This window comes from Callionymus lyra, unplaced genomic scaffold (assembly GCF_982586985.1).
Source record: "Callionymus lyra unplaced genomic scaffold, fCalLyr1.hap1.1 HAP1_SCAFFOLD_162, whole genome shotgun sequence".
NCBI lineage: Eukaryota > Metazoa > Chordata > Actinopteri > Syngnathiformes > Callionymidae > Callionymus > Callionymus lyra.
The window spans coordinates 60,001-77,083 of NW_028258624.1; the positions used below are offsets into that span (position 1 = coordinate 60,001).

A 17,083-nucleotide genomic window follows, 5' to 3' on the forward strand; every position below is an offset into this window, starting at 1 on the left:
TCAGTGGCGGCTGATTGGTCGAGACTGTATTTAAAACTTATAATGGGCAGAATCTCTTATTTTCATTCTTTTATTCTTTGGTAAGAACATCACGTGTAGAAAGTGGACTCAGTACCGAGCGGGTCCAGCAGGTGAGACTCGAGCTGACGGGGGTGAAGCCAGGCAGGAAGTCCCCGGTCAGGGGTCAGCGGGGGGTCAGACGAGTCCAGCTCTGAAACCCAGAGTTTCTGTGGAGACTGAGAAGAAGAGAGTTTGACACTCGTTTGGATTGATGTTGAGAATCAAAGAGTTACTGTGAAGCTGAGGCTGGAACCATGAGCTGCTCGGGTGCACCTGAGGAGGATTCACAGGGTCAGTGGAAGATCAACTCTGGTGTCAAACATCAACTAGTATCAACTCTGGTGTCATTAAACATCAACTAGTATCAACTCTGGTGTCATTAAACATCAACTAGTATCAACTCTGGTGTCATTAAACATCAACTAGTATCAACTCTGGTGTCATTAAACATCAACTAGTATCAACTCTGGTGTCATTAAACGTCAACTAGTATCAACTCCGGTGTCATTAAACATCAACTAGTATCAACTCCGGTGTCATTAAACATCAACTAGTATCAACTCTGGTGTCATTAAACATCAACTAGTATCAACTCTGGTGTCATTAAACATCAACTAGTATCAACTCTGGTGTCATTAAACATCAACTAGTATCAACTCTGGTGTCATTAAACATCAACTAGTATCAACTCTGGTGTCATTAAACATCAACTAGTATCAACTCTGGTGTCATTAAACATCAACTAGTATCAACTCTGGTGTCATTAAACGTCAACTAGTATCAACTCCGGTGTCATTAAACATCAACTAGTATCAACTCTGGTGTCATTAAACATCAACTAGTATCAACTCTGGTGTCATTAAACATCAACTAGTATCAACTCTGGTGTCATTAAACATCAACTAGTATCAACTCTGGTGTCATTAAACATCAACTAGTATCAACTCTGGTGTCATTAAACATCAACTCGTATCAACTCTGGTGTCATTAAACATCAACTAGTATCAACTCTGGTGTCATTAAACGTCAACTCGTATCAACTCTGGTGTCATTAAACGTCAACTAGTATCAACTCTGGTGTCATTAAACGTCAACTAGTATCAACTCTGGTGTCATTAAACGTCAACTAGTATCAACTCTGGTGTCATTAAACGTCAACTAGTATCAACTCTGGTGTCATTAAACATCAACTAGTATCAACTCTGATGTCATTAAACGTCAACTAGTATCAACTCTGGTGTCATTAAACATCAACTAGTATCAACTCTGATGTCATTAAACGTCAACTAGTATCAACTCTGGTGTCATTAAACATCAACTAGTATCAACTCTGGTGTCATTAAACAACTAGTATCAACTCTGGTGTCATTAAACATCAACTAGTATTAACTCTGGTGTCATTAAACAACTAATATCAACTCTAGACCATTGATGACGCGCAGTGACAAACCTCCATGTTTGACCAATCACAGCAGAGTGGGTGTGGTTTCAAGATTTCATCTCCAGAAACACATACCCACTTTATTATTAGTGTCTTATGATGATAATCATGTTCAGGGCTGTGAGTCAGTAATAGTTAAAGTAATAGTTAAAATAGTTCAAACTAGTAAAGTCAAAAACCTGCTGCCGTCTTCAACGCGGAGACTCGACGTGTGACGGACTCTAGAACGAGAAAGACCTGAAACACAAGACCTTGATTGAGAGTCGAGTCATCGTGAGTCACTGACTCATGAATCACTGACTCATGACTGACCTTGAATGAAGGCAGACGTGTGAGTCACTGACTCATGACTGACCTTGAATGAAGGCAGACGTGTGAGTCACTGACTCATGACTCTGACCTTGAATGAAGGCAGACGTGTGAGTCACTGACTCATGACTGACCTTGAATGAAGGCAGACGTGTGAGTCACTGACTCATGACTGACCTTGAATGAAGGCAGACGTGTGAGTCACTGACTCATGACTGACCTTGAATGAAGGCAGACGTGTGAGTCACTGACTCATGACTCTGACCTTGAATGAAGGCAGACGTGTGAGTCACTGACTCATGACTGACCTTGAATGAAGGCAGACGTGTGAGTCACTGACTCATGACTCTGACCTTGAATGAAGGCAGACATGTGAGTCACTGACTCATGACTGACCTTGAATGAAGGCAGACGTGTGAGTCACTGACTCATGACTGACCTTGAATGAAGGCAGACGTGTGAGTCACTGACTCATGACTGACCTTGAATGAAGGCAGACGTGTGAGTCACTGACTCATGACTCTGACCTTGAATGAAGGCAGACGTGTGAGTCACTGACTCATGACTCTGACCTTGAATGAAGGCAGACGTGTGAGTCACTGACTCATGACTGACCTTGAATGAAGGCAGACGTGTGAGTCACTGACTCATGACTCTGACCTTGAATGAAGGCAGACGTGTGAGTCACTGACTCATGACTGACCTTGAATGAAGGCAGACGTGTGAGTCACTGACTCATGACTCTGACCTTGAATGAAGGCAGACGTGTGAGTCACTGACTCATGACTGACCTTGAATGAAGGCAGACGTGTGAGTCACTGACTCATGACTCTGACCTTGAATGAAGGCAGACGTGTGAGTCACTGACTCATGACTGACCTTGAATGAAGGCAGACGTGTGAGTCACTGACTCATGACTCTGACCTTGAATGAAGGCAGACGTGTGAGTCACTGGCTCATGACTGACCTTGAATGAAGGCAGACGTGTGAGTCACTGACTCATGACTGACCTTGAATGAAGGCAGACGTGTGAGTCACTGACTCATGAATCACTGACTCATGACTCTGACCTTGAATGAAGGCAGACGTGTGAGTCACTGACTCATGACTGACCTTGAATGAAGGCAGACGTGTGAGTCACTGACTCATGACTGACCTTGAATGAAGGCAGACGTGTGAGTCACTGACTCATGACTGACCTTGAATGAAGGCAGACGTGTGAGTCACTGACTCATGACTCTGACCTTGAATGAAGGCAGACGTGTGAGTCACTGACTCATGACTGACCTTGAATGAAGGCAGACGTGTGAGTCACTGACTCATGACTCTGACCTTGAATGAAGGCAGACGTGTGAGTCACTGACTCATGACTCTGACCTTGAATGAAGGCAGACGTGTGAGTCACTGACTCATGACTGACCTTGAATGAAGGCAGACGTGTGAGTCACTGACTCATGACTCTGACCTTGAATGAAGGCAGACGTGTGAGTCACTGACTCATGACTGACCTTGAATGAAGGCAGACGTGTGAGTCACTGACTCATGACTCTGACCTTGAATGAAGGCAGACGTGTGAGTCACTGACTCATGACTCTGACCTTGAATGAAGGCAGACGTGTGAGTCACTGACTCATGACTCTGACCTTGAATGAAGGCAGACGTGTGAGTCACTGACTCATGACTCTGACCTTGAATGAAGGCAGACGTGTGAGTCACTGACTCATGACTGACCTTGAATGAAGGCAGACGTGTGAGTCACTGACTCATGACTCTGACCTTGAATGAAGGCAGACGTGTGAGTCACTGACTCATGACTGACCTTGAATGAAGGCAGACGTGTGAGTCACTGACTCATGACTCTGACCTTGAATGAAGGCAGACATGTGAGTCACTGACTCATGACTGACCTTGAATGAAGGCAGACGTGTGAGTCACTGACTCATGACTGACCTTGAATGAAGGCAGACGTGTGAGTCACTGACTCATGACTGACCTTGAATGAAGGCAGACGTGTGAGTCACTGACTCATGACTCTGACCTTGAATGAAGGCAGACATGTGAGTCACTGACTCATGACTGACCTTGAATGAAGGCAGACGTGTGAGTCACTGACTCATGACTGACCTTGAATGAAGGCAGACGTGTGAGTCACTGACTCATGACTGACCTTGAATGAAGGCAGACGTGTGAGTCACTGACTCATGACTGACCTTGAATGAAGGCAGACGTGTGAGTCACTGACTCATGACTCTGACCTTGAATGAAGGCAGACGTGTGAGTCACTGACTCATGACTGACCTTGAATGAAGGCAGACGTGTGAGTCACTGACTCATGACTCTGACCTTGAATGAAGGCAGACGTGTGAGTCACTGACTCATGACTGACCTTGAATGAAGGCAGACGTGTGAGTCACTGACTCATGACTCTGACCTTGAATGAAGGCAGACGTGTGAGTCACTGACTCATGACTCTGACCTTGAATGAAGGCAGACGTGTGAGTCACTGACTCATGACTCTGACCTTGAATGAAGGCAGACGTGTGAGTCACTGACTCATGACTCTGACCTTGAATGAAGGCAGACGTGTGAGTCACTGACTCATGACTGACCTTGAATGAAGGCAGACGTGTGAGTCACTGACTCATGACTCTGACCTTGAATGAAGGCAGACGTGTGAGTCACTGACTCATGACTGACCTTGAATGAAGGCAGACGTGTGAGTCACTGACTCATGACTCTGACCTTGAATGAAGGCAGACATGTGAGTCACTGACTCATGACTGACCTTGAATGAAGGCAGACGTGTGAGTCACTGACTCATGACTGACCTTGAATGAAGGCAGACGTGTGAGTCACTGACTCATGACTGACCTTGAATGAAGGCAGACGTGTGAGTCACTGACTCATGACTGACCTTGAATGAAGGCAGACGTGTGAGTCACTGACTCATGACTGACCTTGAATGAAGGCAGACGTGTGAGTCACTGACTCATGACTCTGACCTTGAATGAAGGCAGACGTGTGAGTCACTGACTCATGACTCTGACCTTGAATGAAGGCAGACGTGTGAGTCACTGACTCATGACTCTGACCTTGAATGAAGGCAGACGTGTGAGTCACTGACTCATGACTGACCTTGAATGAAGGCAGACGTGTGAGTCACTGACTCATGACTCTGACCTTGAATGAAGGCAGACGTGTGAGTCACTGACTCATGACTGACCTTGAATGAAGGCAGACGTGTGAGTCACTGACTCATGACTCTGACCTTGAATGAAGGCAGACATGTGAGTCACTGACTCATGACTGACCTTGAATGAAGGCAGACGTGTGAGTCACTGACTCATGACTGACCTTGAATGAAGGCAGACGTGTGAGTCACTGACTCATGACTGACCTTGAATGAAGGCAGACGTGTGAGTCACTGACTCATGACTCTGACCTTGAATGAAGGCAGACGTGTGAGTCACTGGCTCATGACTGACCTTGAATGAAGGCAGACGTGTGAGTCACTGACTCATGACTCTGACCTTGAATGAAGGCAGACGTGTGAGTCACTGACTCATGACTGACCTTGAATGAAGGCAGACGTGTGAGTCACTGACTCATGACTGACCTTGAATGAAGGCAGACGTGTGAGTCACTGGCTCATGACTGACCTTGAATGAAGGCAGACGTGTGAGTCACTGGCATGGATCCGTCCAGAGGGATGTCCAGAAGCTCATCAGTCGTCATGGAGAGTCGCTCTCGGTTGCTACGGTGATGCAGAGAACTGACCGGCAGGTTCAGGAAGTCCAGCTCAGCCGGGGTGAGACGCTCCTTGAGGACTAGAAGGACCACCAGAGGAAACATGAGTCAAGAGGTAGTTCTGTGTGCGTTCATAAGAAAACCACCATCTTGTCTTCGGGACGGACGTCCATGTGGTCTCTTGGGGGTCAAGGACTCGGGCAGAACCAGTGACCCTGAGAACATCTCCTCATTCTGTCGACTCCACTCGAAGTCTGCGATGTATGCGTTTAACACGTCTGAGGCCGAGTCGTACTCCTGCGATCATGACAGTTACACACGTGACCATCATGACAGTTACACACATGAAGATCATGACAGTTACACACGTGAAGATCATGACAGATACACACGTGACCATCATGACAGTTACACACATGACCATCATGACAGATACACACGTGACCATCATGACAGTTACACACGTGAAGATCATGACAGTTACACACGTGACCATCATGACAGTTACACACGTGACCATCATGACAGTTACACACATGACCATCATGACAGATACACACGTGACCATCATGACAGTTACACACGTGAAGATCATGACAGTTACACACGTGACCATCATGACAGTTACACACATGAAGATCATGACAGTTACACACGTGAAGATCATGACAGTTACACACGTGAAGATCATGACAGTTACACACGTGAAGATCATGACAGTTACACACGTGACCATCATGACAGTTACACACATGAAGATCATGACAGTTACACACGTGAAGATCATGACAGATACACACGTGACCATCATGACAGTTACACACGTGAAGATCATGACAGTTACACACGTGAAGATCATGACAGTTACACACGTGAAGATCATGACAGTTACACACGTGAAGATCATGACAGTTACACACGTGAAGATCATGACAGTTACACACGTGACAATCATGACAGTTACACACATGAAGATCATGACAGTTACACACGTGACCATCATGACAGTTACACACGTGAAGATCATGACAGTTACACACGTGAAGATCATGACAGTTACACACGTGACAATCATGACAGTTACACACATGAAGATCATGACAGTTACACACGTGAAGATCATGACAGTTACACACGTGAAGATCATGACAGTTACACACGTGAAGATCATGACAGTTACACACGTGAAGATCATGACAGTTACACACGTGACCATCATGACAGTTACACACGTGAAGATCATGACAGTTACACACGTGACCATCATGACAGTTACACACGTGACCATCATGACAGTAAAACACGTGACCATCATGACAGTTACACACGTGAAGATCATGACAGTTACACACGTGACCATCATGACAGTTACACACGTGAAGATCATGACAGTTACACACGTGACCATCATGACAGTTACACACGTGAAGATCATGACAGTTACACACGTGACCATCATGACAGTTACACACGTGACCATCATGACAGTAAAACACGTGACCATCATGACAGTTACACACGTGAAGATCATGACAGTTACACACGTGACCATCATGACAGTAAAACACGTGACCATCATGACAGTTACACACGTGAAGATCATGACAGTTACACACGTGAAGATCATGACAGTTACACACGTGAAGATCATGACAGTTACACACGTGACCATCATGACAGTTACACACGTGAAGATCATGACAGTTACACACGTGACCATCATGACAGTTACACACGTGAAGATCATGACAGTTACACACGTGAAGATCATGACAGTTACACACGTGACCATCATGACAGATACACACGTGAAGATCATGACAGTTACGCACGTGACCATCATGACAGTTACACACGTGAAGATCATGACAGTTACACACGTGACGATCATGACAGTTACACACGTGAAGATCATGACAGTTACACACGTGACCATCATGACAGTTACACACGTGAAGATCATGACAGTTACACACGTGACGATCATGACAGTTACACACGTGACCATCATGACAGTTACACACGTGAAGATCATGAAAGTTACACACGTGACCATCATGACAGTTACACACGTGAAGATCATGACAGTTACACACGTGACGATCATGACAGTTACACACGTGAAGATCATGACAGTTACACACGTGAAGATCATGACAGTTACACACGTGAAGATCATGACAGTTACACACGTGACCATCATGACAGATACACACGTGAAGATCATGACAGTTACACACGTGACCATCATGACAGTTACACACGTGAAGATCATGACAGTTACACACGTGACCATCATGACAGTTACACACGTGAAGATCATGACAGTTACACACGTGAAGATCATGACAGTTACACACGTGAAGATCATGACAGTTACACACGTGAAGATCATGACAGTTACACACGTGACCATCATGACAGTTACACACGTGACCATCATGACAGTTACACACGTGAAGATCATGACAGTTACACACGTGAAGCTCATGACAGTTACACACGTGAAGATCATGACAGTTACACACGTGACGATCATGACAGTTACACACGTGAAGATCATGACAGTTACACACGTGACCATCATGACAGTTACACACGTGAAGATCATGACAGTTACACACGTGAAGATCATGACAGTTACACACGTGAAGATCATGACAGTTACACACGTGACCATCATGACAGTTACACACGTGAAGATCATGACAGATACACACGTGAAGATCATGACAGTTACACACGTGAAGATCATGACAGTTACACACGTGACTATCATGACAGTTACACACGTGAAGATCATGACAGATACACACGTGAAGATCATGACAGTTACACACGTGAAGATCATGACAGTTACACACGTGAAGATCATGACAGTTACACACGTGACCATCATGACAGTTACACACGTGACCATCATGACAGTTACACACGTGAAGATCATGACAGTTACACACGTGACCATCATGACAGTTACACACGTGAAGATCATGACCGTTACATAATTAAAGAACACAAACGATGAGCACAGTTTACACTGCTCTGTCAGTTAATAAAGGATTAAAACCGTTAATAACAGTTAATAACAGGTTCAAACAGTTAACAACAGGTTAATAAAAGTTAACAACAGTTAACAACAGGTTCAAAAAGTTAATAAAAGTTAATGACAGTTAATGACAGTTAATAACAGTTAAAAACAGGTAACAACAGGTAACAACAGGTAACAACAGGTAACAACAGGTAACAACAGGTTCAAACAGTTAACAACAGGTTCAAACAGTTAACAACAGTTAACAACAGTCAACAACAGTCAACAACAGTCAACAACAGTCAACAACAGTCAACAACAGTCAACAACAGTTAACAACAGTTGACAACAGTCAACAACAGTTGACAACAGTCAACAACAGGTTCAAACAGTTAACAACAGTAAACAACAGTCAACAACAGTCAACAACAGTCAACAACAGTCAACAACAGGTTCAAACAGTTAACAACAGTAAACAACAGTCAACAACAGTCAACAACAGTCAACAACAGTTAACAACAGTTAACAACAGTTGACAACAGTCAACAACAGTTGACAACAGTCAACAACAGTTGACAACAGTCAACAACAGGTTCAAACAGTTAACAACAGTTAACAACAGTCAACAACAGTCAACAACAGTCAACAACAGTCAACAACAGTAAACAACAGTAAACAACAGTTAACAACAGTTAACAACAGTCAACAACAGTCAACAACAGTTGACAACAGTCAACAACAGTCAACAACAGGTTCAAACAGTTAACAACAGTTAACAACAGTTAACAACAGTTAACAACAGTTAACAACAGTTAACAACCGTTAACAACAGTTAACAACCGTTAACAACAGTTAACAACAGTAAACAACAGTAAACAACAGTAAACAACATTTAACAACAGTAAACAACAGTTAACAACAGTTAACAACAGTCGACAACAGTTGACAACAGTCAACAACAGTTGACAACAGTCAACAACAGGTTCAAACAGTTAACAACAGTTAACAACAGTTAACAACAGTTAACAACAGTTAACAACAGTTAACAACAGTAAACAACATTTAACAACAGTTAACAACATTTAACAACAGTTAACAACATTTAACAACAGTTAACAACAGTTAACAACATTTAACAACAGTTAACAACAGTAAACAACATTTAACAACAGTTAACAACATTTAACAACAGTTAACAACAGTTAACAACAGTTGACAACAGTCAACAACAGGTTCAAACAGTTGACAACAGTCAACAACAGGTTCAAACAGTTAACAACAGTTAACAACAGTTAACAACAGTCAACAACAGGTTCAAACAGTTAACAACAGTTAACAACAGTTAACAACAGTCAACAACAGTTAACAACAGTCAACAACAGTCAACAACAGTCAACAACAGTCAACAACAGGTTCAAACAGTTAACAACAGTTAACAACAGTAAACAACATTTAAGAACAGTTAACAACATTTAACAACAGTTAACAACATTTAACAACAGTTAACAACAGTTAACAACATTTAACAACAGTTAACAACAGTTAACAACATTTAACAACAGTTAACAACAGTCAACAACAGTTAACAACAGTCAACAACAGTCAACAACAGTCAACAACAGTCAACAACAGGTTCAAACAGTTAACAACAGTAAACAACATTTAACAACAGTTAACAACATTTAACAACAGTTAACAACATTTAACAACAGTTAACAACAGTTAACAACATTTAACAACAGTTAACAACAGTTAACAACATTTAACAACAGTTAACAACAGTTAACAACAGTTGACAACAGTCAACAACAGGTTCAAACAGTTGACAACAGTCAACAACAGGTTCAAACAGTTAACAACAGTTAACAACAGTTAACAACAGTCAACAACAGGTTCAAACAGTTAACAACAGTTAACAACAGTTAACAACAGTCAACAACAGTTAACAACAGTCAACAACAGTCAACAACAGTCAACAACAGTCAACAACAGGTTCAAACAGTTAACAACAGTTAACAACAGTTAACAACAGTTAACAACAGTTAACAGTTGACAACAGTCAACAACAGGTTCAAACAGTTAACAACAGTCAACAACAGGTTCAAACAGTTAACAACAGTTAACAACAGTTAACAACAGTAAACAACAGTAAACAACAGTAAACAACAGTTAACAACAGTCAACAACAGTCAACAACAGGTTCAAACAGTTAACAACAGTTAACAACAGTTAACAACAGTTAACAACAGTAAACAACAGTTAACAACAGTTAACAACAGTAAACAACAGTTAACAACAGTCAACAACAGTCAACAACAGGTTCAAACAGTTAACAACAGTTAACAACAGTTAACAACAGTTAACAACAGTTAACAACAGTTAACAACAGTTAACAACAGTTAACAACAGTTAACAACAGTTAACAACAGTTAACAACAGTTAACAACAGTTAACAACAGTTGACAACAGTCAACAACAGGTTCAAACAGTCAACAACAGGTTCAAACAGTTAACAACAGTTAACAACAGTAAACAACAGTAAACAACAGTTAACAACAGTAAACAACAGTTACCAACAGTCAACAACAGGTTCAAACAGTTAACAACAGGTTCAAACAGTTAACAACAGTCAACAACAGGTTCAAACAGTTAACAACAGGTTCAAACAGTTAACAACAGTCAACAACAGGTTCAAACAGTCAACAACAGGTTCAAACAGTTAACAACAGTTAACAACAGTAAACAACAGTTAACAACAGTAAACAACAGTTACCAACAGTCAACAACAGGTTCAAACAGTCAACAACAGGTTCAAACAGTTAACAACAGTTAACAACAGTTAACAACAGTTAACAACAGTTAACAACAGTTAACAACAGTTAACAACAGTTAACAACAGTTAACAACAGTTAACAACAGGTTCAAACAGTTAACAACAGTTAACAACAGTTAACAACAGTTAACAACAGTAAACAACAGTAAACAACAGTTAACAACAGTTAACAACAGTCAACAACAGGTTCAAACAGTTAACAACAGTTAACAACAGTTAACAACAGTTAACAACAGTTAACAACAGTTAACAACAGTTGACAACAGTCAACAACAGGTTCAAACAGTTAACAACAGTTAACAAAAGTAAACAACAGTTAACAACAGTAAACAACAGTTACCAACAGTCAACAACAGGTTCAAACAGTTAACAACAGGTTCAAACAGTTAACAACAGTTAACAACAGTTAACAACAGTAAACAACAGTAAACAACAGTTACCAACAACAGTAAACAACAGTAAACAACAGTTAACAACAGTTAACAACAGTAAACAACAGTAAACAACAGTTAACAACAGTTAACAACAGTTAACAACAGTTAACAACAGTTAACAACAGTAAACAACAGTAAACAACAGTAAACAACAGTTAACAACAGTTAACAACAGTAAACAACAGTAAACAACAGTAAACAACAGTAAACAACAGTAAACAACAGTAAACAACAGTCAACAACAGTCAACAACAGTCAACAACAGTTGACAACAGTCGACAACAGTTGACAACAGTTGACAACAGTTGACAACAGTTGACAACAGTCAACAACAGTTGACAACAGTCGACAACAGTTGACAACAGTAAACAACAGTTAACAACAGTTAATAACAGTTGACAACAGTTAACAACAGTAAACAACAGTTAACAACAGTTAACAACAGTTAACAACAGTTAATAACAGTAAACAACATTTAACAACAGTTAATAACAGTAAACAACAGTTAAAAACAGTCAACAACAGGTTCAAACAGTTAACAACAGTAAACAACAGTTAACAACAGTTAATAACAGTTAATAACAGTAAACAACAGTTAACAACAGTCAACAACAGGTTCAAACAGTTAACAACAGTAAACAACAGTTAATAACAGTAAACAACAGTTAACAACAGTTAACAACAGTTAATAACAGTAAACAACAGTAAACAACAGTTAACAACAGTTAACAACAGTTAACAACAGTTAACAACAGTAAACAACAGTTAATAACAGTTAATAACAGTTAACAACAGTAAACAACAGTTAACAACAGTTAACAACAGTAAACAACAGTAAACAACAGTAAATAACAGTAAACAACAGTTAACAACAGTTAACAACAGTAAACAACAGTTAACAACAGTAAACAACAGTTAATAACAGTAAACAACAGTTAACAACAGTTAACAACAGTTAACAACAGTAAACAACAGTTAATAACAGTAAACAACAGTAAACAACAGTTAACAACAGTTAACAACAGTTAACAACAGTAAACAACAGTTAATAACAGTTAATAACAGTTAACAACAGTAAACAACAGTTAACAACAGTTAACAACAGTTAACAACAGTTAACAACAGTTAACAACAGTTAACAACAGTTAACAACAGTTAACAACAGTTAACAACAGTAAACAACAGTTAATAACAGTTAACAACAGTAAACAACAGTTAACAACAGTTAACAACAGTTAACAACAGTTAACAACAGTTAACAACAGTAAACAACAGTTAATAACAGTTAACAACAGTAAACAACAGTAAACAACAGTTAACAACAGTTAACAACAGTTAACAACAGTTAACAACAGTAAACAACAGTTAATAACAGTTAACAACAGTAAACAACAGTAAACAACAGTTAACAACAGTTAACAACAGTTAACAACAGTTAACAACAGTTAACAACAGTTAACAACAGTAAACAACAGTTAACAACAGTAAACAACAGTTAATAACAGTTAACAACAGTTAACAACAGTTAACAACAGTAAACAACAGTTAATAACAGTTAACAACAGTAAACAACAGTAAACAACAGTAAACAACAGTTAATAACAGTTAACAACAGTAAACAACAGTTAACAACAGTTAACAACAGTTAACAACAGTTAACAACAGTTAACAACAGTTAACAACAGTAAACAACAGTAAACAACAGTTAATAACAGTTAACAACAGTAAACAACAGTAAACAACAGTTAACAACAGTTAATAACAGTTAACAACAGTAAACAACAGTTAACAACAGTTAACAACAGTTAATAACAGTTAACAACAGTAAACAACAGTAAACAACAGTTAACAACAGTTAATAACAGTTAACAACAGTAAACAACAGTTAACAACAGTAAACAACAGTTAATAACAGGTTCAAACCTTGTGGTTGTATCTGATGCTGTCGTTGACTTCAGGCACTAAACTGCTCCTCAAGTGTCCAGAGTTTGACATCAGAGTCGTGATGGTCGACTCCGGAGACAAAGCTTCACCGTCTGGTTCCATCCTGGAGCAAAGAAAATCACTTGGATTGATTGACAGGTGGATTGATGGTCACTTCTGAACAACTGAAATAACTTTATCTTTAGTTCAATCAAACTGACAGTTTTATGTGTTTTTACATTAATATATTACAACTTTGATATCATCCTGTTTTTCTACACACTCTTTAGAACTACACAAGTGTTGTGTGAGAACTTCACAAGTGTTGTGTGAGAACTACACAAGTGTCGTGTGAGAACTACACAAGTGTCGTGTGAGAACTACACAAGTGTCGTGTGAGAACTACACAAGTGTCGTGTGAGAACTACACAAGTGTAGTGTGAGAACTACACAAGTGTCGTGTGAGAACTACACAAGTGTCGTGTGAGAACTACACAAGTGTCGTGTGAGAACTACACAAGTGTCGTGTGAGAACTACACAAGTGTCGTGTGAGAACTACACAAGTGTCATGTGAGAACTAGACAAGTGTCGTGTGAGAACTACACAAGTGTCGTGTGAGAACTACACAAGTGTCGTGTGAGAACTACACAAGTGTCGTGTGAGAACTACACAAGTGTTGTGAGAGAACTACACAAGTGTCGTGTGAGAACTACACAAGTGTCGTGTGAGAACTACACAAGTGTTGTGAGAGAACTACACAAGTGTTGTGAGAGAACTACACAAGTGTTGTGTGAGAACTACACAAGTGTCGTGAGAGAACTACACAAGTGTCGTGTGAGAACTACACAAGTGTCGTGTGACAACTACACAAGTGTCATGTGAGAACTACACAAGTGTCGTGTGAGAACTACACAAGTGTCGTGTGAGAACTACACAAGTGTCGTGTGAGAACTACACAAGTGTCGTGTGAGAACTACACAAGTGTTGTGAGAGAACTACACAAGTGTCGTGTGAGAACTACACAAGTGCCGTGTGAGAACTACACAAGTGTTGTGAGAGAACTACACAAGTGTTGTGTGAGAACTACACAAGTGTTGTGAGAGAACTACACAAGTGTCGTGTGAGAACTACACAAGTGTCGTGTGACAACTACACAAGTGTCGTGTGACAACTACACAAGTGTCGTGTGACAACTACACAAGTGTCATGTGAGAACTACACAAGTGTCATGTGAGAACTACACAAGTGTTGTGAGAGAACTACACAAGTGTCGTGTGACAACTACACAAGTGTCGTGTGAGAACTACACAAGTGTCATGTGAGAACTACACAAGTGTTGCGAGAGAACTACACAAGTGTCGTGTGACAACTACACAAGTGTCGTGTGACAACTACACAAGTGTCATGTGAGAACTACACAAGTGTTGTGAGAGAACTACACAAGTGTTGTGTGAGAACTACACAAGTGTCGTGTGACAACTACACAAGTGTCGTGTGACAACTACACAAGTGTCGTGTGAGAACTACACAAGTGTCGTGTGAGAACTACACAAGTGTCGTGTGAGAACTACACAAGTGTCGTGTGAGAACTACACAAGTGTCGTGTGAGAACTACACAAGTGTCGTGTGAGAACTACACAAGTGTTGTGAGAGAACTACACAAGTGTCGTGTGAGAACTACACAAGTGTCGTGTGAGAACTACACAAGTGTTGTGAGAGAACTACACAAGTGTTGTGTGAGAACTACACAAGTGTTGTGAGAGAACTACACAAGTGTCGTGTGAGAACTACACAAGTGTCGTGTGACAACTACACAAGTGTCATGTGAGAACTACACAAGTGTCGTGTGAGAACTACACAAGTGTCGTGTGAGAACTACACAAGTGTCGTGTGAGAACTACACAAGTGTCGTGTGAGAACTACACAAGTGTTGTGAGAGAACTACACAAGTGTCGTGTGAGAACTACACAAGTGCCGTGTGAGAACTACACAAGTGTTGTGAGAGAACTACACAAGTGTTGTGTGAGAACTACACAAGTGTTGTGAGAGAACTACACAAGTGTCGTGTGAGAACTACACAAGTGTCGTGTGACAACTACACAAGTGTCGTGTGACAACTACACAAGTGTCGTGTGACAACTACACAAGTGTCATGTGAGAACTACACAAGTGTCATGTGAGAACTACACAAGTGTTGTGAGAGAACTACACAAGTGTCGTGTGACAACTACACAAGTGTCGTGTGAGAACTACACAAGTGTCATGTGAGAACTACACAAGTGTTGCGAGAGAACTACACAAGTGTCGTGTGACAACTACACAAGTGTCGTGTGACAACTACACAAGTGTCATGTGAGAACTACACAAGTGTTGTGAGAGAACTACACAAGTGTTGTGTGAGAACTACACAAGTGTCGTGTGACAACTACACAAGTGTCGTGTGACAACTACACAAGTGTCGTGTGACAACTACACAACTGTTGTGTTCAGACCCGTCAGTACTTTGGTTCTAATGTTATTGTGATGATGACAAGCTAAAGCTAGTTAGCATTAGCTTGTTATCATCACGTCTGAAGTCGTCACAACATTTGTTACGTCACTAGTTCAGCAGCTTCACTCGAACATTTGTTAACTTTTAAATCGTGATTTCAAACGTAAACGTCGAGGGTGAAGTCAGTTCACGAACCTTTAGATCAACACGTTCATCTTTAAAACACAAACATCTTCAGGACGAACTTCAAGAATCCCGGGAAAAGTTGAGCGACAACTGCTCAACAAAGGTTCCGCCGGAAACGTACTACCCGGACCTTTTAACAAGTGCACATCGAGCGCTGATTTGTTATTATTCATTATTTTCATTTTATTACATGACATTGTTGTATTTATCGAACAGTTTAATTTTAATAAATGTCATCTATGAACACGTGTCTCTCTGCGGACTCCAGGCGCCATTATAGATGATATAAAACACATTAAATATTATTATCTTCATGTCACAAGAATGTTTCTAATGTTACGACACATGTTTTAATGACCGACTTAATTGTGACAGACGTGAGTTCGATGACGTCACGACATAAATGATAAGAAGATGAATCCCTCTGAGCGGTTTCCGTTGAACTGATACTAAAATAATGTCATTTGTTGTCGATGAATTATTCTAGTCTCTTCCATTTATATCCATTAAACCTTGAATAATATTCGCTAATATGTTCTGAGGGATGAGGAGAATATATGAGCTGAGCCAGGGGACACCCTGGACAGGTGGCCAGACCAAGTCTTGTCGTTTGAATATCAGAAGAAA

General features: G+C 40.6%; 1 protein-coding gene across 5 annotated transcripts in view; it reads right to left on the reverse strand.

The window, feature by feature from the left end:
• cunh18orf54 (chromosome unknown C18orf54 homolog) overlaps window positions 1-16,559 on the reverse strand; it is a 23,373-nt gene extending 6,814 nt beyond the window's left edge. For all 5 annotated transcript variants that reach the window (XR_015710145.1, XM_087782604.1, XM_087782605.1 and 2 more), the window contains exons 1-7: window positions 16,466-16,559; window positions 13,779-13,902; window positions 5,704-5,854; window positions 5,470-5,637; window positions 1,681-1,738; window positions 294-333; window positions 116-236 (exon numbers count right to left, since the gene is read on the reverse strand). Coding sequence is in view for 4 of the 5 variants with exons in the window: in XM_087782604.1 (XP_087638730.1) it covers window positions 116-236; window positions 294-333; window positions 1,681-1,738; window positions 5,470-5,637; window positions 5,704-5,854; window positions 13,779-13,901 (661 nt within the window). In the remaining variant the exon portion in view is untranslated. The remainder of the gene's footprint in view (window positions 1-115; window positions 237-293; window positions 334-1,680; window positions 1,739-5,469; window positions 5,638-5,703; window positions 5,855-13,778; window positions 13,903-16,465) is intronic.
• Window positions 16,560-17,083: the final 524 nt, after the last annotated feature.